Here is a 26,417-nt window from a genome sequence, read left to right on the forward strand (position 1 = left end):
TTTGACTCCTCTGCCTCGATGTTAATATTTATCATTTACAGCCAGTCCCTGCCCCCTTTCAAAGGTGAACACAGTAAAATTTATGACAGGTGCACTATCAGATCCCAGAGGAGCACAAAAGCAGCAGGAATCATCCCAGCCCATCTATCTGTGGAAGGAAGTCGTTCGTCCAGAGGCTTGAGACACCTGGAGCATTCTGGAATGGGGCTGCGGCCGGGTGTGTTCCTCATGGGGCTGCTGCTGCTGCTGCTGCTGGGGCAAGGTAAGTGTGCCTTCTGCTCAGAGACAGCTGATGCCTCGGCCCTGTTGGTGTCCTCTATTGCGTAGGCATGGTGTGTGGGAGCACAGTGTCCTTTTGATGAGACAAAGCACAAAAGGAACAGTTCAAACACAACAAGGCCATTGGGCCTCTTGTTGGGTGGGAGGTGCACCTATCTGCAAAGTGACCCAGGGTTAGGTGCCCCAGAGGCTGTAGGTTGAGAAATGCAGGTAAAAAACGCAGCCAGGCTGCAGCGCCATGGTGGGCGACTGTGTAGAGTCACGGAGGCCTGTATCCTAGCTCTTTGTGCCGTATGGCCTTGCGCCAGTTCTTCTACCTCCCCGACCTTGATTTTTTTCCGTCTTTAAAATGTAAGTACCACTAGTAATGATGCTTTGATCATTACTATTACTATTTATGGGCTTTGTTTATTGCTGAAAGGATACAGGAAGAGAGATCAAGATGACAAATTCTAGGAAACAGCCTATTGAGCTTCCACAGAGCTGTGTGGGCTACAGGCTGGGTCTGCCTTCCCCCTGGTGATCAGAAGCAGTGGTGCCTTCAGCTTCTCCTCCCTGTCTCTGATTCTTCCTGGGTTTAGGAAGGTAGAATCTTTCAACTCTTGGGCCCTTAAACATGACCTTTCAACCTCTCAAGATGAGATGCCTGGCGTGGAGCAGGAAGGCCCTTGTCCTTGAGCCCCCAGAGGTAAAGGGGGTCAGGGGCAGAGACCTGCCTTCAAGCCAGTTCCTCACCAGCCTCAGGGGAGATGAACAGTGCTGCTCCACGGGCTGCTGCATTTCCCCTTTGACTGATGAAGCTAAGGAGTTGTTTTTTTCCCCCATGCTTTTCAAGCATTAAATTCCTCTTTTCTTTAAGTCTTTCCCCCAGTTTTCTTTAGGTAAATCTTTTTCCATTGACTTTTAGAAGTTCCCCTTGTATGCTCTGAATAGGTTTTTTTTTTTTTATTGTTTTATTTCTTTTTTTTTTTTCTTTTTTGTGGTGCTGGGGATTGAACCCAGGGCCTTGTGCATGCAAGGCAAGCACTCTACCAGCTGAGCTATATCCCGAGCCCATGAACTGGTTCTTTGGTGGTGATATATATATGGCAAATATCTTATCCCACTCCAAAGTGGTCTTTCCATTATCTTTTTTTTGGGGGGGGTTAATTTTTTAGCTAGTTGTATCTCTTTGTTTTTAAATTTATATATTAGTTCTAGTCAGTTATACATGACAGTAGAAAGCTCTTTGTTTGATTCATTGTACACAAATGGTGCAGAATTTTTCACTTTTGTCGTTGTACATGAAGTAGAGTCACACCATTTGTGCAATGGTACATGTGTCTAGGGTAATGATGTCTGTCTCATTCCACTGTCTTTCCTACCTCTTTGCCCCCTCCCTTCTCCCCTTTGTCCCATTCAGAGTTTCTCCACTCATCCCATGTCCCTCCCATAAGGATTAGCATTCACTTATCAGAGAAAACATTTGGTCCCTGGTTTTCTGAGATTGACTTATTTTGCTTAGCATGATATTCTCCAACTCTATCCATTTACCTGAAAATGCCATAAGTTTATTCTCTTTTAATGATGAGTAATATTCCATTGTATATATATAACATAGTTTCTTTATCCATTATTCTATTGAAAAGATAGAAAAATGGTGGGCAAAATTCTCAATTTTGTGAAGGTAAGCCAAAACCACCCAAACGAGAACAGAGGCTATTTATTCAGAGCTTGATAAAGTGAGCCGCCATAATTCACCCAAAGACAGACTGGGGAGTAGGAAAGCTTTGGGTCTGTTGATTGCAGGCTGGTGGTGCAGGGACACGGGAGGCTAGGGGCATGGGTTGGCATCTTGAGGAGCATATTTGGCTTTCTCCAGTTGGCCCTGAGATGGAAGCAGGAATGAAATATCCAGAACGGGGCAATTGTTAACCGAGCCCTGACCATCTGGGCTAAAGGCTGCAGAGGTCATGGTGGCCCCTGGGCCAGTTAGGGCAGATCACAATTCAGAATTCTGTACCATATGTGGTCTGGCCATTATCTGTTTGTATATTCTGTGTTGATTCCTAGGTATATAAATTTTGTAATGTTTTCCCTTATGGTCTGTGCTCTTTGTTCTTAAATTATTTAAGAACTCCTGTGGGGGCACCTTTTATAACTCAGGAGGGTGAGTCAGGAGGATTGCAAGTTTGAGGTCAGCCTCAGTAGCAAGAACCTCAGCAACTAGCGAGAATGTCTCAATGCAAAAAGTTAAAAAGGGCTTGGAATGTGGCTCAGTGGTAGAGCACCCCTGGGTTGAAATCTCCAATACCTTAAACAAAAAAGTCTCTCTTACACTCTATTACTGACTCCACCCCCAGCTCTTTCCCACAGCTCTGCAGAACCACCTCTGTCCACAGGTGAAGGATTCCCTGTGACTCCATGTGTTTCAGAGGGCCCTCTTTTGCTTGGTTATCTCATTTTTCTATCCCCGGGCCAGTAAAACCTTGTTTTAGTTCTGTAGTTTCATAGTAAGTTTTGTTATTTGACAAAATAAGCCTTTGGAAGTTTCTTGGCTTTGAATTTCCATATAAATTTAACTATCAGCTTGTCAATTTCTACCAAAGAAAAATCTATTCGGATTTTGACAGAGATTGCTGGAATTCCATGAATCAAGTTGAGAAAACAGATTTTTATGACAGTGAGTCTTGCCAAACACGACCAAGCATTTAGATCTTGAGTGCTTCTCAAAGTTTTCTCTGTGGAGGTCTTACACATATTCTATTAAATGTTTTCCTAGGTATTCATATTTTTATTGTATGGCTAATGGTTTTTTGATTTTTTTATTTTGGTAACATTTGCTATACATATATAGAAATGAAATAGATTTTTACATCTCAATTTTTGTACCCAACAAAATTCTTAGAAATTTTAACTTATTTTGCACATTCTTTAGGGTATCCTATGCACACAATCCTGACAATAATAGTTTTGCTGATTCCTTTTTAACCTGTATACCTCATTTCTATTTTTGTGCTGACTGGTGCCTGGTCTGTACTTTTTCATAGAAGAGATGGTTGGAAGCATTTTTACCTTATTCCCAAGTTCAAAAAGGAAATGTTTAATTTATCATCAGTAGGTACGGTGTTTGCTCTAGGGCTTTTTTTTTTTTTTTAAAGATACTGTTTGACTAAAAAACTTGTTCTCAGCAAAAGCAACAATCAGTGAGGTGAATAGAGAGCCTACATAAAGGGAGCAAATCTTTACCACAAGCATATCAATACAACACTAATATGTAGGATATATAAAGCACTCAAAAACCTTCATCCCCTCCAAAAAAAAAAAAAAACAAACAAAAAACAAATAGCCCAATCAATAAATAGGCAAGGAACTGAACAGACACTTCTCAGAAGAGGATATACAATCAATCAACAAACATATGAAAAACTGTTCAACATCTCTAGCAATTAGAGGAATGCAAATCAAAACTACTCTAATATTTCATTTCACTCCAGTCAGAATGGCAGCTATAAAGAATACAAACAACAATAAGTGTTGGCAAGGATAGGGGGGAAAAGGGCACACTCATACATTGCTGGTGGGACTGCAAATTGGCACAGCCAATCTGGAAAGCAATATGGAGATTCCTTGGAAAACTGGGAATAGAAACACCATTTGACCCAGCTATCCCTCTCCTCAGTCTATACCCAAAGGACTTAAAAACAGCATACTACAGGGACACAGCCATATCAATGTTTATAGCAGCACAATTCACAATAGCTAAACTGTGGAATCAACCCAGATGCCCTTCAGTGGATGAATGGATAGGGAAACTTTGGTGTATATACACAATGGAATATTACTTAGAATTAAAAGAGAATAAAATCATGGCATTTGCAGGTAAATGAATGGAGTTGGTGAATATAACACTAAGTGAAGTAAGCCAATCCCAAAAAACCAAAGGCCAAATGTTTTCTTTGATATGAGGATGCTGACTTGTAATGGTGATGTGGGAGCAGCATGGGAGGAATGAAGGAACTTTAGGAATGAAGGCAAAAGAGAGGGAGGAGAAGGGAGGGGTTAAAGGGGTAGGAATGATGGTGGAATGAGTTAGACATCATTACCCTATGTACATGTATGAAGACACCAGTGGTGTGAAAATACTTTGTGTACAATCAGCAATTTGAAAAATTTTGCTCTATATGTGTAATTGAAATAAATTATATTCTGCCATCATGTATATCAAATTAGAATAAATAAATAATTTAATTTTTTTAAAAAAGATACTGTTTGAGTATTCCTAATCTGAAAATCCAAAGTCTGAAATGCTCCAAAATCGAACTTTCTGAGCATAGGACCATTTTGAATTTTGAAGTATTTCTGAACACAAATTGGATGCTCATCAGGCCCCAGCCATTTCAGAGAAGGGATGCTTGATCTGTACTCCTCATGAGACTAAGAAAGTTCTATTTTTTCCTAATTTGCAAAGAAAAATTTTGAAAGTTGTAAGTGAATGCTGAATTATGGTCTGGTCCTTTTTTTTTTTGTCATTTATTGACTTGATTGTGTAATTTACTCCTCTGATCTGATAATGTACTGGGTTAATAGATTTTTATTTTCTTAACCCTTGGTTATTAGATTCATCAGAGACTACACACTGCATTTATTTATTATGTATCTTCAATCTCTTTAAATCTAGAATAGTTCTTTGTCCTTTTTATTTGTTACTTTCTTTTATGTCTCTAAGAAATTAAGCTGTGGGCTGTGTGCACGTGTATGTCCGTGCACCTTAAATTGAATCTGTCCAAATTCTTTTTCTTTCTTTCTTTCTTTCTTTCTTTCTTTCTTTCTTTCTTTCTTTCTTTCTTTCTTTCTTTCTTCCTTTCTTCTTTCTTTCTTTCTTTTTTTCTTTTTTCTTTTTGGTATTGGAAGTTTAACTCAGGGTCACTTTTTCTGACCTACATCTCCAGACCTTTCTTTTTATTTTGAGATAGGGTCTTGCTAAATTGCTAAGGCTGGTCTCAAATTTGATCCTCCTTTTCAGCTTCCCCAGTTGCTGGGATTACAGGCATGTTGCTAAAATCTGATGAAACTCTTTTGGCAGAAATACAGCATAGATCATTTTGTGTCCTTTGTGTGCATTCAGGCAGGGAACACAGTGATGTTGGAGAATTCCTGCATTGGTGACTTTAAATTTGATTATTTGGCTAAGGTGGCTTCTGCCAAATTTCTTCCTTGTAAAGGTAGCTCCTGTCTTTGTGATTCATAAATTATCTGCAGAAGATCCTGGGAGCCCATGTGACTATCTTTTACCCAGTGGATTTTCCCATCGTTTTAGTATTCACTGATGTTTCTTGCTGAGTTATTACCAAAGTGTGTGTAAAATGAAGATTTTTTGTTTCTACTCTGCCCTCTGTCTTCTTTTGTTAGTTGACTTTTCCCCATAAATCAGATTCCCTTCTCTTATAATAGGGAGTTCAATTAAATATTTTTTGATGGAATCAATTTGTTATTTTAAAGATAAAATAACATAGTAGTAAAAATAAGTGCACAATTTTAGTTATAATTATTATTTTTATACTATAATATAAAACATTTTATACTATAATATAAGGTGCATTTTCAGGCATATTATGAAGCTGTTAAAAGTGCAAGGTTGAACACTGCACATTGTATTCATTTCCTAGGGCTGCTGTAACAAATTACCACAGACTGAGAGACTTAAAATAGCAGAAAATTATTTTCTCATAGTTCTGGAGGCTTAAAGTCCAACATCAAGGTATTGACAAAGCCACACTCCCCCAAAGGCTCATGGGAAGGATGTCTCCTTGCCTTTTCCAACTTCTGGAGTCTGCTGACATCCCTTGGTTTGTAGATACTTCGTGCCGTTCTGTGCCTGCATGTCTATATGGCCACTTTCCCTTTGTGTGTCTCTTGTTTTTTAAACAAGTCTTTATTGGTGCATTATAGTTATGCTTAATAGTGGGATGCATAATAATTGTTGTCTTACATGAACACAATACAATTTGGTCAATTTTACTCCCCAAAACTCCCCTCTCGTTCCCCTCCTCATTCTCTCTGGTCCCCTTCCTCTACTCTACTAAGTTGCTTTTTCTATTTTCATGTTTTATCTTTTTCATATGAAATGGGTTTAAGGGGGCTGGGGATGTGGCTCAAGCGGTAGCGCCCTCGCCTGGCATGCATGCGGCCCGGGTTCGATCCTCAGCACCACATACCAACGAAGATGTTGTGCCCGCCGAGAACTAAAAAATAAATTAAAAAAAAAAAAAAAGAAATGGGTTTAAGACTCTCTTATTAATCATTGTGTTGTAATTTTCATTTTCTTTTCTATCATCATCATCATCACACACACTGGGGATTGAACCCAGGACCTTGCACATGCCAGGCAAGTGCTCTATCATGGAGTCGCATCCCCAGTCTTTTTTAAAAAAAAAAAATTATTTTGAGGCAAGTTCTCACTAAATTGCCCAAGCTGGTCTTGAACTCTCGATCCTCCTGCCTTATCCTTCTGAGTAGCTGGGGTGACAAGCTTGCGTCACCCTTTTTGACTTCATTTTTCATGTTGATGCCCAAGTTATTATTGCAGATTTGGCCCGTAAGAGTCTCTTCAAGACTCCTCTGTGCTCAATTTTCAAGCACTTTTGAAATTCATGGAACAAGATATTCTAGGCTTAACTTCCTATTTCCTGTGAAAAATGGCTAACCTCATATTTTCCACAGCTGGAATTGACTGTTTCTTCAAAGTTCCAATTGGTAAGGGATGTTGTTTAGGGTCTGCGTGCTAGGAATGTTTGTTGCTGCTGGAGTGTTGCTATGTCTAGGCCCTCTGGATGACAGGGCTTTGAAATATAGTTTTCTTAGGAAAAAATACAGTGAATTTATACAGATATCTTTAGCTTCAGTCAGAATTAGTCTTTCTCATCTATTTCACCCATTTTGTGCCTATGTTGTCCTTCTGGAGAGCAAATCTAAGTTACAAAATGTATTGATGAATTTATTCATTTCCTAAATCCTATAATATACACAACATAATAGTGGAATTGTTATGAAAATAGCACCATAACAATTCTGGACAAATGAAGGTCAGGATTTCTTTGCTGTTCTTTTGTCCTTAGAACCCAGCATACTTGGGGTGTCTAATAGAAATACTGTGTGCAAAATCACTTGGATTGCATCTTTTATTCCCCTCTATGTTATGACTTTGTAATTGATGTGTTAAACTTGTCTGTTTATATTCAGTTTAGTGTTTCTTGTTGATTTCACTTTATTTTTTTGAATATGTAAATGTTAAGATGATTCCAAAGTGAAAATTATAAGAAAAGGTAGACTCAAAGAACTTCTGTCCCCTTATTTAGCCTTTTCATTCCATTTCTACCACCCTGTAGGTAACCAATTTCACTAGTTCCATATCATCTGTTTTTTGAAAACATGTGTTCTTATTTTTCTTTATCTTAAAAGATAACTTATTGTATATGTTTTTGCCACTTGATTTTTTTCCCCGCTTAACTATATATCATGAAGTCAACTATCTAAGTTCAGAGATCTTTAATTTTTTCCAACTCGAGAATATTCTATCATATATATTCCACCAGTCTCCTGATATGGAGATTTGGGTTGTTTCTAATATTTTTGTTATTATGAATAATGCTGTCTTGGACAATATTATACTATGTCTCTTTTGTGTTTTTGGAAACATAGCTTAGGATAAATTCCCAGAACTGGGGATTTCTGGGTCAAAGGATAAACACACATAAAATTTTGTTAGTTATTATTAAATTTTACTTCGTAAGGATTATATCATTTTTGCATCCCCACCATTTATATATATATAAATGCCATTTTTCCGTGAGGGATTTGTGGCTCAGCGGTAGAGTGCTTGCCTAGCACATGCGAGATGCTGGGTTCGATCCTCAGCACCACATAAAAAATAAATAAATAAATAAAGGTATTGTGTTCAACTACAACTAAAAACATTTTTTTTAAAAAAATGCCATTTTTCTACAACCTGATAAGTGTGTGTCTAGGCCTTAGAATTTTGGTAAATGTCACAGACGAGAAATGATATTTTAATTTTTCCTACAAAAGAAGTTGAATATGTTTTCATATTTCTAATGACTGTAGTCTCAGTGTTCCCGAAAGCAATGGGAAATGAGTATTTTCTTATTCAGGCAGATGATGGCCTTTGGGAGTGATACATAAATGCATATATAATGTGTGGTCACATTAGGGAAGTAGTCATAAGTTTCCATTTCATTGGGTATTACCCAGAAATCAATATTAAATTTGCAACAGTATTTTCAGCATCTATGAAAATAATCAAGTGTGATTCTTTCCCCTTAGATTTATTATTATGTTAAATTATATTAATAGATTTGATCCAACTAGATGTTCCTAGTTAGACTCAAGTTGATCATGGTATGTTTTATTTTTATATATTGCTGAACTTTGCTAACATTTGCTTAGAATTTTTTTTCTTATGTGCTCATGAATGAGATTGAATTTTAATTTTTTTTTTATCCCACTGTCCTTCTGGATGTTGGTTTCAGTGTTATAAATTCTCATAAAATGAATTTGGAAATGTTCCTATTTCTGTTTTCTGGAGTAATAAGAATGGGACTTTCTCCTCTGATGTTTAGTAATATTATTTTTGGTAGATTTTTTATTGACTACCGAGTCCATTTTTTAATGGTTATAGAATTCGTCATATATTCTATTTCTTTTTAAATCAGCTTTGGAAAGTTTTATTCTAAGAGTATGTCCACTTGGAGTAGATTTTTAAAAACTTGGCATACAATTTGTGTATGATATTCTGTTACTATCTCTTCAATATCTGCAGGTTTTACAGTTATGTGCCCCCCCAACACACACACGTTTTGTTTTTGAAACTGGTTATTTGGGACTTTTTCCTTTTCCTTTTTGTCCTTTATTGGCAGGGGACTGGAGATTGAACCCAGAATCTTATGCCTGCTGAGCACACACTTTACCTCTGAGCTGCATCCCCAACCTCCTTTTGCTGTGATTCCTGTTATCAGAAGTTTGTCAACTTTGTCAATATTTTTCAGGAGCTAAGTTTTTATTTAGTTGGTTGTTGTATGTCAGAGTTATCTTTTGCTGCATAGCAAATTGCACTAAATCTTGGAGACTTACAGCAGCAATCTTTGTATTTACTCACAATTCAGCAGAGACATTTGGTCCCTGTTTCCCCATAGTGTCATCTGGAATTAACTTGGAGGGGGACATGTTTGGGGACATTGTGGTGTCTTGGTGCTCCTCCACACACTCTCAACTTCTTTACATGGAGACTTCAAAAGAGCACAAATAGATGCCACAGGCTTTCTAATGCTTAGGTCCCAAAGTCACTTCTGTTGGTCAATACAAGTTTCAAGGCCAACGCAGATTCAAGGGGAAGGAAACAGAGGTCACAGCTTGACGGGAGGAGTTACAAGTTTCATTACCAAAGGCCAGTCCTTGCACAGGGGAGGAAATGCCAGGGTCCTCTTTGGAAAAAAACATACCACAGTCTATATTGCATGTTTGTTTCTAAGTTTATCAATTTCTCTGAGTTTATCTTGCTTGGCATTTGTAGTGTATCCTGGATCTTTGGCTTCACACCTTCTTTCAGTTTTGAAGAATTTTTGGTCAGTAGTTCTTGTATTGTTGCCTCTATTCCACTAATTCTGTTTTGGAGACAATGCTGATAAAATGTTTTTTGTTTGGCTTTTTCATGTGCAATGTCTTTTTTCCTCTCTTCCAATGTAACTATCTTTTTCTGTACACATTCTAAGTAATTTATTATGATATATTTAATTTATTCATTCATTTTCAGTTATGTCTAACTTGCTATTAAAGATGATCATTGAAGATTTTGAGAATTGGTAATTTCATTTTCACATTTACACTTAGTTCTTTACCAAATTTACAATTTTTATGTAATTTGGCTTTCTATAAAAACCTCAAGTATAAATTGTTTTTAAACCATAGCCATTTTATAGTTTTTGTCTGGTAATTTCAGCACCCACTTTTTTTAATATTTATTTTTTAGTTTTAGGTGGACACAATATCTTTATTTTATTTTTATGTGGTGCTGAGAATCGAACCCAGTGCCTCACACATGCTAGGCGAGCGTGCTACCACTTGAGCCACATCCCCCAGCCCTTAGCACCCACTTTTTGTGATCTGTTTGAGTTGTTTTTTCCTCCCCTGCTACTTCTTGCACATGGATATCTTTTTTTCTTTATGTGCTTGGTTACTTTTTTTGTATGCTACTCAAACTTCTTAAAAGTTTATTTGTGAGATTTTTTTGAGGCCTAGAATGAAGGTAACAATCTTCAAAGAGTATATAAATGTTCATTCTGTTGGGCACTGGGGATATTATCATTCAAGGATGACTTCAAACTAGATTCATTGTGTGAGGTTCCCTAGAACAATCAAGTCCCAAGCTAAGCACTTACTTACAATTGTCCCAGGACAACCCCACCCCTAACAGTCATGTGTCCACCATGCACAAGTTCCTCATATAAAACACATAGTATTTGTGTATTCCCATGCCCTGTATATTTTAAGTCATCTCTTGATGACTTAATACCTAGTTTAATATAAATAGCTATGATATTGTATTATTGATGGAATAATGATAAGGAAAACATCTGTTATGTGTTCAATGTAGATGCATTTTTATTCAAATATTATCAATCTGCAGTCGGTTGAACCTGTGGGTACAAGAATGCACAGGTGTAGAGAGCTGATTATGTACCAGCTCCCATGACCCCCATTCTACAGATGAGAAAACTGAGAAGTTAGGTGACTTGCACAAGGTCATCCAGCTAGTAAATAATGGAGCCTGAATTCAGTTCCAAGTCTGAGTCCAGAGCCAGGGCCATTTGCCAGCCCTCTGTGTGACAATAGAGCCCAAGGGAGGAAAGAACCAAAATTGAACTTCTGTTTAAATTTCAAAGTAGACTCAAGAAACAAAACATATGAAAACAGATTCCTACTTTCAAAATTTCAGCTTGTAAAACAGAAAGAGCATTATCTCCAAACTGCAATTGGCAAAAGCAAGTTGGCAAGGAATCACTGTATCCAATAAAATACAATTTTTTTTGCTAGAATTTCATTTTCCTCAAGTGGGTCAGAAGTTCCCCAGGAGATTGCTGTGCCTGTGAATAAAAACTCGTTGCCTTGGTAATGCACCCATGACAGGCCTGTCAGTGTGCAGCCAGGAGTGGGAGGGGGATGAACTCATTGTGAGAGCAAAGAAATACCTTTTCCCTACTAAAGCACATAAAGAGGTTTCATGTTTGTTTTGCAAGAACTCCGAGTCCTACCTGGAATTTGGCTTCTCTCCCTCTAGGAATACTATCTTTCTCAATAAGAATGCAGAGGCATGTCAGAGAACTTTTGGTGGCTCAAGAATTTCAGATTATTGATGCAAGAGGGAAGGCCACCTGCTAGGTCACCTGTGTGGCTGCAACTCAGGTGTCATGTCAGGCTCTCTACATCAGGCATCTCTACATCCAGCCTTGGCCTTGATCCCTACCCCACCTCCTCTGCATTGACCTCCAAATGCCTGCCCTCAGCAGCCAGCACAGGTTTGGGATTTTCTGTGGGGCCTCAGGAGCTCTGCTTTCCCAAAATGTCACCTGTGACCTACAGATTTCTAGGACTTCCCTGTCATCAATCATCCTTTTCATCAAGTTGTGGTTTCGCTGCTGTCAATTAGCTGAGCACCCTTTGAAGGACACAAGTTGGGCTGAGCCTGACTGGCAGACACTAACCCAACTCTGAGGAACCCTCTGGGGACAGAGAATGGATCTGCAAAAAGCCACTGGAGAAGAATTAAGCACCCAAATAGGTGCAAGTCGCTGTGATAGGAGTCAGTGGGTCTCAGAAACCAACCTAGGGATGGATGTGGGTTGGAGAATTCTCAAGAGGGAGGTGAACTCCTTGAGTGCTGCAGATAGAGTGACTAAAATAAACCCGGAGGGCGTGCAAGGGGAGGGAGCCACGCACCCAGAGGGGGAGTGGGGCTCTCCACAGGCTGAGGAGCAGGGAGCAAGCTGGCTGGATTAGAGTAGGGCTTGGTTTAAGGGGGAGTGAAGAGATGGATTCTGTGAGATGTTGACATTTCAGCACAAAGAGAATAATATGATCAGAGTGTCTTTGGGCTTAAAAAGACTTCCAAAATGATTTAAGCTCTATCTTTTATTTTATAGTTATAAAATAAAGGTTGAATGACTGACCCAAGGTCACACGGCTGGCCTGGAGTTTAGATTTGCTGTAGTGGGCAGTGGGGAGCTATTAAGAGCTCTTGAGCTGGGGAGTGACATGATATAAGTGGTATTTTAAGCAAGATGAGTCTGCCAGCTTCAGACATAAAAGGTCATATGTTGGAAGAGATGACAAACTGGTGAAGGGAGGCCTCCCGCAGGCTAGGCAAGTCCTTTACCCCTGAGTGACATTCCAGCATCCAGCAGGCAGTTTGCTGGGCTCTGGGAAAGGCCAGTGTGTTGTCACCATTTCCTTGGTAGGAACAGTGGTGCAAGGCTTCTTTCCTGCCACAACCTCCCATTTGTTTTCTGGAAGAACTTCCTGATGGTGAGACCATGAAGCCCCCTCATAGTTCCTCGAGATTCCCTTTCTCTGGGGGCTTCCGGATCATCACCCCTGCTTTCATCCAGCCTTGGCCTGCAGTGGCTGAGGCAGAGCTGGAGCAGGGGGTGGTGATGGAGGAACTTTGAATAGGAGGTGGTAGAACTCTGGAACCTGCCCTGGCAAAGGACTGCTTGCTCATTGTCACCCTGAGACTTGGATCTGGGTCTGCCTCAACTGTCCCCCTAAAAATGTTGAAAAAGTACAATCTCAAAGTAAATCAACCTCAAGGGCAAAACTGCTGGTCAACTTTGGATATGCCCTCTCCTGTCTGGACTGCCTCCTCTTTGGGGCCCCGGAGGAATGGTGTTGGATATGAAGTGGGCACCAGGGGATGGAGACGAAGGCCCCATTCACTGGTCTCTTTAGAGAATGGATCCTGGAATGGGTGGAAGTGTCTGCCTTTGGCCACTGTTACAGGACACAGTGTTCAGAGAACGGTGGCTTGGGATTTTTCAAACTCTCTCTTATGGTTTTTGTAATGTCCTCAGACTAGATGTTGAGGCTATCCACAGGTTGTGACATTGTGAATTCTCGATCGTTCTTAGTAAACCTGGATTGACAGTTGAAAATACTGGTCTCATAGACATAGCACAGAAAACATTTCCCACACGCTGGCAACTCGGGGTGGAAGACCAGACTTCCTATAACTTCCTTCAAAAAAGACTGTGGTCTCCAGGAAGGCATACCCCAGACTAGGTTAAAGAGAACTGAGTTCCACCCGTGTTCTGTTAGCAACTTCCCAGTGGGCTGGGCACATTTGCTAGCCTCTCTGGATCCCAGTTTCCTGAGGCAGCAAACAAGGTGATCTCAGAGGCCTGCCCCGTCAGCGGATAAATATTCAGAAGCCAACTGATCTGCCCTAAAGTGCACAATAAATTCTTGGGTCCTTTGTGTCACCTTCCATTGGCTGTGACACCTGACTGACCCAGCATCACCTGACAGGGATGCCTGCACTCTTCCGAGCTCCTGGAGTTCTGAGGTCAGAGCAGCAGCCAGGCAGGACTCGTGGCTTTCTGACTTAGTCCCACTGTTGGTCACAGGAAGGGAACGGCTCACAGGTCCACAGCTGCCCGCAGGCCTTGATGTGAACGAGAATTGACGGTCACCCGGAGGACCTGCTTACAGTCCAACCTGGTGCGGGGACCACACTGCTGGCTTCCATCCGCCCCTTCCCTGCTCACCAGCATGGCTTTCTGCTTGCTGCCATGGTATCTGGGAGCCTGTGGCCTCTCTGAGTCTGTAAAAATGCCAAGAGGTTCATAACCCTGCCTCTAGAGTTGCTATGAGGTCATTACCCTTCACAAAGGACCCGAGAATTTATTGTGCACGGGGGCATGACCTCAGTTCCACGGTACTGTCCTTGACCTCCCTCCCTAGTGCCCAGGGGACGCACCTTCCGTTCATCCAGGAAGACCAGGCACCTCCCGACTGCCCTCTCCTGCTTCCACAGCAGTTTTCTGTTCTTTGATCCTCCCAACAACCCCAGGAGGAAGGCAGGGAAGTCTCACTTCCATTTATAGGTGAGGATGAAATCCTTGACCAAGGTCAACAAGCGGCTGTCCTTCCTCAAGGAAGGGCTCAAGGGAGGAAAACTGTGCTCCGGACACAAAATAAGTGGACAAACATCAAGGAAATCTACAAATTAGACAGCATGTGCTGCTCTAATTTGGCTTGTGAAATTGCCCCGCCCATCTCTGGCCAGCTGCTGGGCTAAACAATTTGGGTTTCCTTGTAGAGTTGGGCTCTTAACCTTGGAAGCTCATGAATGTCACCTGAAGGACTTTTAAAACTGCCCATGCACAGCTCACCCAGGTCCCTCCCAGGTCAATCAAATCTGAATCTGTGGAGGGGTGGTCCAGGCACCTGGGGAGGGGTCAACAGACACTGCTTTAGAAGGTGTGTCTCAGGTCTGGTGCTGTAATGGCTCTTTGTCGGTTTCAGACCCTGAGGTAGCAGCTCTGTGCTACCTGGATGACTGAGCTCAGCCAGGTGTTCCTCTGAGTGTGCACAGGTGTTTTTCTCTTTCATTACCATCAGAGTGGAAAAATACATGTATTTTTCCCTTGCTGACATTATTGAGGTGGAGATTTTTCAAGGAGCTCAAAGCCCTTCATAGATTCATGAGCTTGAAGAGTTCCCTTGGGGTCTTGTGATTTGGGTTCAATGATGCCACAAGTGTTTTGATAATTTCTTCCACAGTGTCTCAGGGTACTTTGGAAACAGGCAAGAATTTTTCTTCCCATATACCTGGTAGGAAGCAGAGAATGGGAATGGGACCCAAGTCTTTCTAGAAGTCAGTGGGGACATAATTGAAGAGCCCTAAGTATCCACTTGGGTTTTCAGGTCTGGACACTCCTGTTCAGATTCCAGGCACAGCCTCTGTGACATCCCAGGGCAGTTAGCATGCATGACTCACACCATCAAGTTAAACACAGGGACTCTGGAGCATTTAACTTGACATCCCAGAATACTGAGGCTGGAAGGAGCTGACAGATTATCCATGTCAGCCGCCTCTGATGCTAAGATTATAATGACTGTAACTACCAATTAGTACATCTTTCTGTGTGTCAGACACTGTGCTATGTGTTTACATGCATTTAGTTTTTACAAGTGCATGAGAAAGGTATTACCAGGTTCAATTTATAGGTGAGGAAACTGAGGTTGACAAGTCCAAGGGTGTCTAAGCTTTTAACCTCTCCCTCTACGTGTGCCACATGTGCACCATGATGCCTGGCACCTGTGTGGACCAGCACCCTGGGTAGTGCCTTCTTGTTTGAGTAGCTCCAGCTATTCTGACAAGTGGTAGCCTGTCTCTGCTGGCCCAGCCTGGTTTGGGGGCCACATTATCAAGGCAAGTGCCCTTGGTACCTAGTCCTGAAGGTACTGAGGAAGCTCCCATAAGCCCTTCTCCGGGTCCTTCTTGCTGTGTTTAGATATAAGAGCTGCCTGTTTAGGTTTTGGTGTTCACTGTTCATTCTATGGAATTCACAATTTCACTTTGACCATCCCACCCCGAGGGGGCTGGTGCTAATCACCAGCGATGCCATCCTCCGGTTTCACCTATATGACCTCCTTTCAGTAGTAGTCTAGATCAGGAGTTGGTTGGCAAACTGTGGCCCCTGGGCCAAATCCAATCTATTGCATAATTTTATATGACCCCAAAGCTAAAAGTGATCTTTAAATTCTTCTCTTTTTTTGCATGTCTGCATCCAGTTGTTCCAACACCATTTGTTAAAGCATTTCTCTACTGTGTTGCCTTTGCTGTTTCTTATTTATTTATTTATTTATTTAGTTTTAGATGGACACAATATTTTTATTTTATTTATTTATTTTTACATGGTGCTGAGGATTGAACCCAGTGCCTCACCCATGAGAGGCAAGCGCTCTATCACTGAGCTACAGCCCCAGCCCTGCTGTTTCTTATTTATTTATTTGATACTAGGGATTGAACCCAGGGGTGCTTTACCATTGAGCTATACCCACAGCCCTTTTTAATTTTTATTTTGAGACAAGTTCTCACTAAATTGCTAAGGATGGCCTTGAACTTGAGATCCTCCTTCCTCAGCCTCTCATGTTGCTGGGATTCTAGGAGGGTGCCGCTGCTCCTGACACCTTTGCTTCTTTGTCAAAGAAAGGTTAACTATATTTATGTAAGTCTACCCGGGTTCCCTGTTCTGTTCAAATTGATCTATTCATGTTTTCTTATGCCAACATTGCATTGTGTGATTAACAAAGCTTTATAATAAGTCTTGAAATTGGATAGTATCAGTCTCCTGATTTTTGTTCTCCTTTGACATTACATTGGCCATTCTGGATCTTTTGCCCCTCCATGTATGCTTTAGAATCAGTTTGTTGATAGCCACAAAGGTTTCTACATCTTCAATTGGTCGTTAAAATGAATAAATAAATAGGCAGTATTTAATGACACCTGAAATTTCTATGGAATCCAAGTTGTAGTTCCATTAATAAAGTTAATTTGTTTACATATGGCCTATGACTGCTTTAATAAACAGTAGCAGAGCTGATTAGTTATAACAGAGGATCTGTGGTCTACAAAACCCAAAATATGGATTATAGATGGCCTTTATAGACAGAATTGGCCAGCCACAGCCTAGATCTTGGGCATGGGGCTTGCACTTAGCTTGTTGGTTCCAAGCAGGACCCCAGGAGCTGGATCAGTCAGGTTACCATTTCCAAGTCCATTAGTCACCACTTGCTAGCTGTAGCACCTTTAAAATGCCACTTAACATTCGGGGCCTCACTGTCCTATCTGTAAGATGGGGATGAGGGTATGTGTCTCAAAACTGTTGTGAAGATTAAATGGATTGTTTTGTGTAAGTGCTTAGAACAGTGCCTGGTACAGAGAGTTCTGTATGAAAGTGATGGCTGCCATTTGTATTTTTATCCAAATATTACCAAAATAGTCTCTAATCTCTGCCCTGATAACTCATCTACCCTGCTACTCTCAAAGTGATGATCATCTTAAAATACACCTTAAAGTCATTTCTGCAGAGAAGTTAGGGCTCTCAGTCACTCCTGGGCTAGCCTGGCATCTGTGGCTCTACAGCCCTGTCTCTACAGTCTGTCTGGGCAGCCCCGTCTACCCTGCCCACTCTTCCCTGTGCTGTGGTTACAAACCCTGTGTTCCAGCCTTTTCCAGCACTCTGAACTTGTCCACACCGTTATACTTTCCCATCGTGGGGCTCTTTCTGCTCAGAAAGCTTGCTTCTGGGAATTTCAAAAGGATCACTGAGATCTGGAGACAGGTTACGGTCATTGTTCCCTGGGTCAGCTTCCCTGGGGAAGAAGGGCCTGACCTCACAGTGGGCAGAAAATAGAAATGGACTGCCTCTCCTCATGAAACACTAGATAAATTATTTTCAGGGTCAAAAAGTAAAGCTGCAGAAGAAGGCTGGAATGGAAAAGAAATCAAGCCTTGTCCCCCAAGTCAATGCTTTCCTGAGGCATTGTGTGATGCCCTTTGGGGGTTCTTTTCTGGTATCCCTTATAAGGGGAGTACACTCTGGCTGGAGAACCAGGTGGGGAGAATTCAGAGCAGATCAGAAGTGTTGATCAAATCTCAGGATCATCAATGTGTCATGTAGCAGTTGGAATAAGTATAAGATTATGTAACAGCAAAGATGCTCACAATGTAACATTTAAAGGAAGCTGGTAGGGTCAGGAGCTGTAGCTCAGTGGTAGAAGTACTTGCCTAGCATGTGTGAGACACTGAGTTTGAGCCTCACATAAAAATAAATAAATAAAACAAAGGTATTGTGTCCATCTACAACTATAAACATTTTTTAAAAGCTGGCAGGATACAAAATTGTGTGTATGTTGATTAAACTGAATGAAAAGTATGTTTAATCGTGGTCATGAGATTATGAACAGATGAAGTCACATATGAGGGTGAGAGTAAATGCATTGTTAGTAATTTTTTTGTTTTCTTTATTTATAGTGCTGTTAATTTTACCACTTGTATAGTTAAGCTAAATGTTTTATAAGAAAACAACTTGCACATTTAAAATAGACCAATTTATTATATGTAAATTATAATTTGAAAAGTAAACCTAATTTTTACTTTTAATAAAATAAAAAGTTTAAAAAGACTGGCCCAAAGTAAGTGGGACAAGAAACTTCTCCCTTTGCCTCACATTCAACAAGACCCTTGGACACATCCCCTGTCTGGGTACTTAGTACAGTTGTGTTTGCTAGAAATTCCATGGTTATCTTTGCTAAGATCACATCACCCTTTGGACTCTTCTGGAATGTCCTTTGCCTTCCTGCTTTATCCTGGATCCACAAACAATAACAGTTTGTCCAATATTACCTTCATGGAAAGTTCTGCCTCTTGATAAGGAATCAAGAGGCAATCTGTGATAATGTGTTTGTGCATGATACAGTGTGATTGCTGACCCCTCTCAGGTAATAAATACCTTTGCATTTCATCTTGGGATACTGCCCTGTAGTTCCCATTAATGGAAGCACAGTGTCCTGTGATGGCAGGGGGAATGGAATTGGGGTTTTCCTAATACAAAGGTCACCATTGAGCTGGGCACATAGTTAGGGCTGGGAGGAAGGGCGTGGAAGACACAAGTATGGATGGGCGAGTGGGCGTTAATTTCAGCTAAAATATCTGAACTATTTTTGCTGCTTCTTTTTTTTTCTTAAAGGGACCACCCAAATCTATTCTTCTCCTGAAGAAAACTCATTGGATGGACAGCAATGGCCCAAGGTGAGGGCTATTCCTGGTGGGAGGTGGGTTCCTGGTAAAGGACAAATCCAAGTCTGGGTGCAGGTTAATGGCCTCTTCTTGAGACCTGGAGGGGATGGGCAAGATGAGCTGCTCCCCTAGGACAGTGGCTGCCTGGCAGGGCATAACCATATCTCCTGGTATTTGGGGCTCATCATCCCAGACTGAGTGGGTGATTCCCAGAAGTGTCCACCAAGCGTTATAAATGGACTTGTTATCTCTGTGAGCCTTGAAGCAGATGTTGTGAGTTATCTGAAAGCATCTGGATGAGGTCTTCCCAGAACATCCATAAGATAAGACATGAGAGTAAATGCTGTATTTCTTACTGTAACCAAGAGAAATTCACTGGGTCCTTCTGTGGTCCTGAGATGTGGTCCAGCACTTGATTTATTGCAAACCGACCCCCCTCCCAAGTTGGAGTATTTCCCCTTCTACTCTCAATTTTGGGGAGAAAATACACCATCTCCCTTCCCCACATTTTCTTTTTATTCCCTGAGACAGAAGCTGCTCTGGATTCTTGGCAGCACCTACAGAGGCCCAAGTGGCCTTGAGGACATGAGTTCTGGTCGCTCTCAGCAGTCCATCTGATGGGGACACAAGAGTCTTCCAGTTTCAAGTTCATCTAGGTTTCAGCATAAAATGAACATAAGGGCTCATATGCTTTCTTTAGCATAATCACAATAAAAGAGGGAAAGTGATGATAAATAAACTTAAGAAATAATTTTTAAAATTTAGTGTAGACGTATGGATTTCTTAATTACGTCTTTTTCATTGTAGTAATGTATACAACATAAAAGTTATTGTTTTAACTCTGAGTGTACCATTCAATGGCATTAAGTACACTCACATTCTTTTTTTTTTTATTGTTGGTCGTTCAAAACATTACATCTAACTTGATATATCATATTTCACAGTTTGATTCAAAAGGGTTATGAACTCCCATTTTTACCCCGTATACAGATTGCTGAATCACATCAGTTACATCAATTACATTTCCATTGATTTACATATTGCCATTCTAGTGTCTGATGAATTCTGCTCTCTATCCTGTTCTCTACTATCCCCCCTCCCCTCCCCACCCCTCCCCTCTTCTCTCTCAACCCCCTCTACTGTAAAACACTTCTTCCACTTGTATTATTCTTCCCTTACCCCTCACTTCCTCTTGTATGTAATTTGGTATAACCCTGAGGATCACCTTCCCTTTCCATGCAATTTCCCTTCTCTCTCCCTTTCCCTCCCCCCTCTCATCTCTATTAATGTTAATCTTCTTCTCCTGCTCTTCGTCCCTACTCTGTCCTTAGTTACTACTCCCCTTATATCAAAGAAGTCATTTGGCATTTGTTTTTTAAGGATTGGCTAGCTTCACTTAGCATAATCTGCTCTAATGCCATCCATTTCCCTCCAAATTCTATGATTTTGTCATTTCTTAATGCAGAGTAATACTCCATTGACACTCACATTCTTATGTATCCATTAGCTACTATCCATCTCCAGAACTTCTCCATCAACCCAAGAGCAAAATTTTATTCTTTTTCATTATCTGTTCCCTGCCCCCATCCACCCTACTGTTCTGAAACATCCTTATACGCCACCTGCTAAAACATTATCAATAGACATGTTTCCTCTCACCAGGGGAACCAGGTATGGAATTAGAGGAATGTGACCATGGGGCAGTTGTTGCTTCTGGGTTTTAGAACCTAGATAGAACAAGTGCGCGGTCATTTCTACACAAAGTGTTCCAAACCTGCGCTACTCCCATCTAAGGCAGCTGATGTTTCAGATGTTTGATTTCAGTTGCAGACCCTGAAGAATTTACCAATCCGATGCACCCCAGTCGGATCGAATGCATCTTCTAAATCAGGTATGTGCCCATTGGCCATGAGTATCTTCTCTTTGATGTGGCTAGCAGAGTCTCCAACCCTACTTTTCTTGTACCTTTTAGCCATTTAATTCTCCCTCTTCATCCTCAGTCCCTCATGCAATGCCTGTTTCGCCTCTCAGCCATTTCTAAGGAGGGACAGAGTCCAACACACGCCTCAGGGACAAAAACAATTCCGGGCCACAGTGCCTTTCTTGGTTGGAACAACCTCTAGGATCTCACCTCCCTGTGGGTAGACAATGTCACAGCAGCTGTGGGTTGGAGCTTTGTCACTCATGTGGCTTCCACATTCCTGTAATGGAGCCACAGTGGCCATTCTAGCCATTTCCCCTTATCCTGAGCTAGCTTTGCCTAATACCTGGATATTATTACTGCTACTCTTGAGCTGGTCTCCTTCTCTGGCTTTACCATGTTAAATGGCTGGCTAAGTTTCATGGCTTTATGTATACTTGCACTGTACTGACTTGATCAGTGTTTCCAGTTAAGCTTGCTGTTCTCATTATTATGCTGTATAAAGACCTTGGGTAGAAAAATAAGCAGGTGTGCTTTTTAGGAAATGGCATCTTTAGGAGGTTACATTTAAATACTCCCGTAATGCAAGCAGGAAGTTTGGTCAGTGGTTTCTAGGGAGATAGTTTCTAAAAATGCTGGTCCCTCAAGTGGGTTGAGGAGGTTCCCGTGGGTATCGTTTACATACAACTTGCATCTGCTCTTTCTGTGTGTTCACAGGCTTTGGGTACTGTTTTAGTCAGCGTTTTCACTGCTGTGACTAATAAACTTGACCAGAACAATTGTAGAGGAGGAAAGTATGTGAGGGCTCACGATTTCAGAGGTCTCAATCCATAGACGGCTGGCTCCATTCCTCAGGGTTTGAGATGAGGCTGAACATCATGGCAGAAGGAAGCAGCTCACATGATGATCAGAAAGCAGAGAGAGACTCTACTCTCCAGATACAAAAATATATACCCCAAGGGCATGCCCCCATTGACCCATCTCCTCCAGCCTCACCCTAGCTGTCTTCAGCTACCACTCAGTTAATCCCATCTGGAGATTAATTAATTGATTGGGTTAAGGCTTTCATAACCAAACTGTTTCTCCTCTGAACCTTCTTGCATTATCTCACATATGAGCTTTTGGAAGACACTCACATCTAAACCATAACAAGTATTTTTCCAGCCTAAGTTAAGCGTTGGGTACTCAGGTGATTTAAATTTTAATCTGCTGTCCTCTTATTAATGGTGGTCCAGAAATGAATGCTAAGCCATCGGGTAGAGGGAAGTGAGAGGCAGACAGAAGACCAAGTGAGAGGGGAAAATGGGGATCAGGTATGACCTTCCATGGGACACCTGCTTGGACAACCCACGTCCAGGTAATAATATGGCATCCAGAGAGAGGAGAGTCTCACTTCCAACATGGTTCTCAGTAACTGCCTGATCTCCAGCTTTCCACTCCTAAAGCAACAGACTGAACCTCAGCAACTGTGCAAGGCTTGTGAGATAAGGGTCTGCTCCCTGCACCCCATGGTCTACATTGTGAGGAATATAGATCTGACCTTGCCTTGTGGGTTCTTGTCTTCACAGTCCACTCTCTGAGGCCTTCAGACATTAAACTCGTGGCAGCCATTGGCCACCTGGAAACGGTGAGTATTTTAAGTAGCTTGGAGAAGGAAATGGAATTTCATACTGGTAGACTCTGAATGAGCTGCTGGTAATTAGGCAGAGTGTTTTATCTGGAGAGAGCATTATATGAAAAGAAGAAATCCTAAAATCCAGGAGGTTCTGAATGTTTTCATAAATTAAACCAAATGAAAGTTTACCTCTATATCAGTGAGGAGAAATATTTGGAGCTTCTCATTAATAAATTAAATCCATTGCACAGAATTTTAAAGCAACCTTTTAAACTTTATTTTTGTAAGACAAAGAAAACTCCTTGCATACTTTGTAAGTTAAAAATACATCAATCTTTACCAACTTAAAAATATTTTAGGTACAAGTGGGGTAAACACACACCCATAAAATTAACCATTTTTGACCATTTTTAAGTCTACAGTTTGGTGTGAAAAGTATATCCTCATTACTGTGCAACCAACATCCAGAATGTTTTCATCTTATAAAACTGAAACTCTCCATCCACCAAGGCACAATTCATTCTCCCTTTGCCTCAGCCACTGGCAACCACCATACCACTTTGCTTCTTTGAATTCAAGTTCTCTAGAGGGCTCAAATAAATGGAATCAGACAGTATTTGTCTGATGACTGTCTCATTGCACTCAGCATAATGTTCTTATGTGCCAGAATCTCTTTCCTTTTTAAATGATGAATGATGTCCCATTGTATGGCTATACCGCATTTTATTTATCTTTTGTCCATCCATTGATGGACATTTGGGTTGCTTCTACCTTCTGACTATTGTGAATAGTGCTGCTATGAACACGGGTGTGCAAATATCTCTTCAAGATCCTGCTCTCAATTCTTTGGGATATATATCCCAAAGTAGAGTCACTAGATCATTTGATAATTCTATTTTTAATTTTTTGAGGACCCGCCATGCTGTTGTTCGTAGTGGCTTCACCATTTCACATCTCTACCCACAATGCACAGGCTTCCAACTTCTCCACATCCTTAACAATGCATTTTGTGTTGGTATCTTTTTTTAATGGTAGCCATCCTAATGGGTATGAGGTAGCACCACATTGTGGTTTTGATTGGTATGTCCCTAATAGTTATTAAGCATCTTTTCATGTGCTTGTTGCTCACAAATTCTAGTGTATTTTATATGGTCAAGTAAAGGAGAAAGAAAGGTATTGTGCAAAGAAAGGTCCATCTGGAGAGAAGAAAGCTAGCGAGCAGAGCACCCCAGTCCCCTTACACACACAGGCACATCAGTTACAGCTTCCTAAATCCCACCTGCCCTGGTCTTTGCAGGGCTCAGCAGCTGATCAGACACTTCCTTATCAAGCCTCTGCTCTGTTTCTGGGCCCCTCTTACGCCCCCCGCCCCAAGCCTGAACTAGGACGCTGTCCTCTCTTTTCCAGTTCTTCCTCCCAACTCACCCCCTCAGGTTCTTCCCTGCATCCTTCCCTGTCCCTGTGATACTTTCCTGAACCTCAGCCTCTTCTTCAAGCCTGGCCTCAAGCCACCACTTCCTAGTCAGTGCCAGCAGACCCAATGCCTCCAGAGATTTTAGCTCTGTCCTCTGACCTCATCTTCTTGAATAATCAACCTCTCTGGGACACTGAGCCCTGCTGGGGTTGGCTCCACTTCTTTTTGAAGGCCACCTTTATGTGAGCACTGGGACAGGCTGCCGAGAACCTTCCCTATTCTTTTGGCAACTCCATGGCGTGAACATGGGTGTAGGTATAGCAGGCAGAGGGTGAGGAGGTCCTGGTGTGTGGAGGTGGGGATTAACATCAGGAAATGGCATTAGGCCAGTGGCATCTGGTGGCTGGAGCTTCCCCATTCTTGCTCTATTCTTTCTATAACTGTGGGGCCCTGTGTGTGTGGAGGGGGATGAAGGGGGGACTCACCACAAGAACAGTGTGAAAGGGGGGTGGAAACCAGTGAGGAAAGAGGTCTCATGTCTGGACAGCAAGTTGACTTGGCTAAGCCTGTGTCTCCTGCTGATGTTGACTCTACAGACCCAGCAGATGTGACCCACCCACTGGAGGACTCTGGATTCCTCCACCTGGGGCAGAGAAATCTCCACCAAGTTAGGTTCCTAAAATTCAACCCCTCAGGAACTTCCATCCTCCCGCCCCATGTCTGAAGGCTCCCCAGTTCATGAGTGATTCAGGCCTGGCAGCTCCTGCTGTCACCCCCTCCCCTCCTCCCTGGGGAGCCACAGCAATGGAAAGAAGCTCTGTCTAGATGTTCTCCAGCCCTGGAATCCTCAGTCCACGGCCAGGCTCCATGGCCAGGCACCTCGGCCTTTAGGATCCAACTTGAAAGTGAGGTCCCTTGTAGGCCTGCTTCTGTCTGCTCCAACAGAGGTGAACCTCGCTGGGTTTGAGTGCTAAACAGGAATGGAAAACATTGGAAGACAATGGATTTAAAAAGGAAAAGAAAAACAAAGCATCTGTATGCTGATGCTTTTACTTTGAGTTCCTGGAACTTTTGGTAACCAATGTGCAGCCATTTATTTGGGACTGTAATCAACACTTTCTAAATTGCTGTAGACTCCCCCTTTTCCCACAAAACTTTAAAAATCAGATATGCAAACATTCATAAATTTCATTTCCAAATAATACTTGTGTTACATATTGATTATGAGAAATAATAGGACACATTCAGTGTGAAAAAAATAGAACCCTTCACCTCTTATTCCTCTGCCTCACCTCACACGCTCACTCTCTCACATATAGCAATACACAGGGACATAGGTGACATATCAAACCTAAATGAGATCATACTGCAATAGCCTGTGATTTTTTTTTTCTAGTTAACGGTCATAGACATTTCCTATTTCGGTGCCAGGAAAGGGGGAAGTTATAATCCACTCTATTGAATTCCTTGAGGAGAGAGCCTGAGTCTTGCCTTGCCCTGTGTCCCTGATGTCACAGTGCCTGTCATGAGGCAGATTCCCATAGAACGGGAACGAGGGGAGAAAGTGGCTGGCAGTGGAGGGAAGGGAGCAGTGGGAGCTGGAGGGGCTCACCCAGCCCTCCCTGCAGTTACTTGCCACTGAGCTCCCACTCACCTCCTGGCCTTGTCTCTCTGGTTCTCTCACCTTCCTTCTCCGCCTGACCTCTTGCACCGTTGCTGCCCCTCTGAGGACAAGATCTGCTCTCCATCTATTAATTATCCAAAGAAGCAAATTGGGGGTCCCAAGACGTACTGTGCCTTTAACTGGATCAGCTGCCAACTGAAATAAGATGTCAAATAAATGTTTGTGTTTCCAGCTTCTCTTGAAAAATAAGAGCTGGCAGCCGCGGGTCCACATTCCCTCCAGCAACCATCCGCCCAAGCTGGTGGACAGCGTCCCCTCTGGTCAAGCATCCGGTGTCCAAATTGCTCCAGCCCAGGAGGCCTGTTCCCTCACTGTCTAACCTGCCATGCTCTTTGTGTACCACCCCTGACTTGCATCTTAGTGTGATTTTTGTTGACCTTGTCACCACTCCCAGAAGACTGACCTTTCCAAGTCCTCTTATTGACAAACAAAGGCCTCTGCCCCCAGTTGTGGTCAGCCTGCCCTCCCTAGAGGGCTCTGGAGATGTGACCCAGTTCTGTGGTCTGGCCATGGACTAAGCCAGTGGTTAGGACAGCTGGTCTCTGCAAAGTGCCACAGCAGGCTGGGTGCACACAGTGAGCGTGTCACTGTCTACCTGTCACCACCTCACCTGACGTCTTGTCTTCAAGGAGTTTTGGGAGAGATGAT

The 26,417-nt window shown here is 41.9% G+C and overlaps 1 protein-coding gene across 1 annotated transcript in view; it reads left to right on the plus strand.

Annotated features, from left to right (window-relative positions):
• The first annotated feature begins 201 nt into the window (after window positions 1–201).
• The window catches only part of Plb1 (phospholipase B1), a 127,855-nt gene continuing 101,639 nt past the window's right edge, over window positions 202–26,417 (plus strand). The window contains exons 1-2 of the mRNA XM_077791736.1: window positions 202–262; window positions 22,625–22,683. Coding sequence (XP_077647862.1) covers window positions 202–262; window positions 22,625–22,683 — 120 coding nt within the window. The remainder of the gene's footprint in view (window positions 263–22,624; window positions 22,684–26,417) is intronic.

This window comes from Urocitellus parryii, chromosome 12 (genome assembly GCF_045843805.1).
Source record: "Urocitellus parryii isolate mUroPar1 chromosome 12, mUroPar1.hap1, whole genome shotgun sequence".
NCBI classification, from domain to species: domain Eukaryota; kingdom Metazoa; phylum Chordata; class Mammalia; order Rodentia; family Sciuridae; genus Urocitellus; species Urocitellus parryii.